Source organism: Cornus florida, unplaced genomic scaffold (genome assembly GCF_030987335.1).
Source record: "Cornus florida cultivar Cherokee Brave unplaced genomic scaffold, ASM3098733v1 CherokeeBrave_3.0.0_Hap2_Chr06, whole genome shotgun sequence".
Lineage (NCBI taxonomy): Eukaryota > Viridiplantae > Streptophyta > Magnoliopsida > Cornales > Cornaceae > Cornus > Cornus florida.
The window spans coordinates 97,162,019-97,165,334 of NW_026775576.1; the positions used below are offsets into that span (position 1 = coordinate 97,162,019).

At 31.5% G+C, this 3,316-nt stretch overlaps 1 protein-coding gene across 1 annotated transcript; it reads right to left on the bottom strand.

The window, feature by feature from the left end:
* Positions 1–481: 481 nt before the first annotated feature.
* LOC132313158 (metallothionein-like protein type 2) lies at positions 482–1,787 on the bottom strand. Its single transcript, XM_059811835.1, has 3 exons — positions 1,630–1,787; positions 959–1,030; positions 482–838 (listed from the first exon to the last, which is right to left on the bottom strand). The coding sequence occupies exons 1-3, from the start codon at positions 1,692–1,694 to the stop codon at positions 745–747; spliced, it is 231 nt and encodes a 76-aa protein (XP_059667818.1). The 5' UTR covers positions 1,695–1,787; the 3' UTR covers positions 482–744.
* Positions 1,788–3,316: the final 1,529 nt, after the last annotated feature.

Genomic DNA, 3,316 nt, shown 5'->3' on the forward strand with positions numbered 1-3,316 from the left:
AGAATACTCCAAACAAAAGAGCCCCTTTCTTATATCTCAACTACCATGTTACAAAAAGTCTTCCCTAATTTATGAAACAAGTCGCAAAAGTCACATCATCTAATTTTATTATTTTTTTAAAACGAAGATATTACTCCCACTCAAAATACTAAAACTCTACGCTACAATTTTATTATTATTTTTTAAAATCATTAACTGCCAAAACACCATTTCCTTTCTTTCTTTTTTTTCTTTTCTTTTTTTTTTTTTTTTGAATAATTTACAGCATATGGGAATGGGCGAAAGCTCATGTTTTCTTAACTAAATTTTATAAAATGATAATTCTATGAAATGAAATTTCTAATTTCTCATCAAAAATCTTCTTTTCTTTTTCTTTTTTTTTTCCTTGTTCTTCATTCCCAATATTACATTCCTTTTTCCATTTGGTCTTTAAATACAAGAAATGGAAAATTATGATCAGATTCACAAGAAAGGGCAAGTATAATATCAAAAGAAAGAAGTATTGATTCATTCATTTGTCACACTCACTTCCTTTTGCCAACACATACATATACAAGATACCCAAACACAAAGCAACCATGAAATTAACCAAACTCCAATTTATTTAAAGATAAAAGCTTGTGATCATCATACAAGCTTCATAGCCCCACAAGAACACAAGACAACACTGCTAACTATATATATATATATTGATGATAGAGGGGTTTCTCTGCTTTTGTAGAGGCTGGTTAATAGGGTGGTCTCTCATTTTCCGCATTTGCAAGGGTCGCAGGTGCAGTTGGCTCCACACTTGCAGCCATTATCGTCTTCTACAGCCATCTCAGATCCCTCAAAGTACCTGCATCATCAATAACATATATATATTAAATTAATTTAACCATTCGTGTATACTATATACTTGTGCATATAATATTATATATATATATATATAGAGAGAGAGAGAGAGAGAGAGACATACTCCTTCTGGGGTGCCAGGCCCATAACTAGGGTCTGAGCTGTAGTACTCTTCTCTTCTGGGTACATTTTGCACCTGTCATCGTTATCCACAACATTGAATTTATGAGTATTTATTTCAATATTGTATATACAAAGAGAGAAGATATTTTAAAATTTTGGGTATCCAAGGAGATAAATTTTATAAAACAAACAAAAATATATACACAGAATCTCGTGACTCAACTGATTAAACATGAACATGCAAGCACCCATCCCAATCTAACATCAAAGACAAACTTCTTTTTTTCTTTTTCTTAAAAAAAAAAAAAGTAAGGATCTTATAGTTCCGATTTAAATGAAATGAATAGATTCAAAGGACCCAGATCATAACAAAGCTACTTTAATTTTAAAAAAAAACTTTATATATCATTTATATTCTAAACTTCAGAAAAAAAGGAAAAAAAAAAATCAACTTAAGCTTAAGAAGAGACAGCCATATCATATACTTATATATATACATGTCATATACTGTGTGTGTGTGTGTGTGTGTATATATATGTGTGTGTGTGTAAAGAGATATATTGAACCTTTATAAAATAAAAAATTTGTGATAGAAAATGTTTCCTTGCTTGCCAACTAAAATTTTCCATGGAAACAAACAAGTTAGGTTGCAAAATGCTACTAAAACTTTACCCTCCACATCCACTGCCGCACTTGCAGCCAGAGCCGCAGCCACAGTTTCCTCCACAGCAAGACATTTTTTCAGAGAGAGGAAAGTAATTGATTAAATGAAGCTAAATTATGAAATATTTATGATGAACACTCAATGCAGGACGAGAATTTATGCTTGACCCATGACCCTAATTTATAGCGCAGTTAGGAGAGATAGTGATTGATATCTACCGTCCACGTGTCACCATCTTACGTGATGCCAATCCCTAACATCATTGGTGGTCCCCACACGTCCCTCCTCTTCTCCACGTATCTGTTGTATTTCTATGGTTTAGTTTCAAGATCCAAATCTTATCACTCTAATAGTTTATCCTAACGAGGGAGAGACTAGTATGTTCCAGAAGTGTATGTCCTCCTCGAGTCTTCCATGGAGGTGTACATAGTTACATTAATCGTCTCTGTTGATACAAAAATTACACTAATATTTTCTCTCTAAAGTTTTTTTATATTAAAATTTTGTTGCATTTTGAAATTTGTTTTTTCAAAGTTTGAACTAGCAGACGGCTACAGCCAAGGAGAAATTATTAAAATCGTCTTGGACTACGACAAATTTTTAAATGGTCTTAAAGTCATTGGTTCCCCAATCACATTAGATACCAGCATACAAATATTAATTTTTTTTACAATTACTTCGTTTTTAATGATAATTGGTCCTAAGACTGTGTAATAACTTCTTGGATGGTATGATTTTAGTCAATAACATATTATCACGCAAGTGAACCTATTTGTTTAATTTTTTACTTGCTTGACAGCTTGTGAATTGCTCGACCATAAAGACTATGATTTTATCCAATAACATATTGTCACGTAATTAAATGTATTTTGTTCAATTTTTCACTTGCTAGATGACTTGTGAATTGTTCGACCATATGGACTATGTGATTTTAGCCGGTAGCATATTGTCACGCAACCAAATGTAACTTGTTCAATTTTTTACTTGCTTGACAGCTCGTAAATTGCTTGACAATATAAAAATTTCTCTTTGTCATTGGGTGTCATTCAACTTTGCGGCGCAAAATATGAATTTATAGGGTGGAGTATTTTCTCTAAATAGAAAATTAAAGAGGTATGATCTCTCCTTTTTAAAGAGTGAATTTAAGAGTTCAAGACCCGTGCATATATATATATATATATATATACATATAGGGTCGAGTATTTATATATAGGGTCGAGTATTTTTTCTGAATAAAGAGTTAAAGGGGTATGATCCATCATCTTTAAATAGTGAATTTAAAAGTTCAAGTCCTCATGTGCGCGCGTGCGTGTGTATATTTGCTCAATCTACAAAAAAACAAAGGTATGCTAATTGAAGTCGCGGTTGTGAATGGTTGAAAAACTTTTATAATTATCCTAATATATTACTCCTATTTTTATGGATCATTAATATATAATTTTATAAGGGTCTGTTTGGTTAGCATCAAGTAATCAGAAAAGAAAAGAAAAGGAAAATATTTAAATTTTTTGGAAGTTTGGTTAGAAGTAAAGTGAAAATTTTGAGGAAAGTATGATTCCGGTATCTGTAAATTTTCCTCAAAATTTTTTGTGCAAAAAATACAAGGAAATTGACTTTCTCGCAAAACTTGTGCACTTTATATATGATTTTCCTATTATACCCGTATTAGTTGTCTCTCTTCTTCTTTACTTAATT

Excerpts from the sequence above, each read along its gene's own strand:
- LOC132313158 (XM_059811835.1), bottom strand. The coding sequence starts at position 1,694 with ATGTCTTGCTGTGGAGGAAACTGTGGCTGCGGCTCTGGCTGCAAGTGC. Across the intron at positions 1,031-1,629 it reads TGCGGCAGTGGATGTGGAGG|GTGCAAAATGTACCCAGAAG; the intron begins GTAAAGTTTTAG and ends TAACGATGACAG. Across the intron at positions 839-958 it reads GGCCTGGCACCCCAGAAGGA|GTACTTTGAGGGATCTGAGA; the intron begins GTATGTCTCTCT and ends TTGATGATGCAG.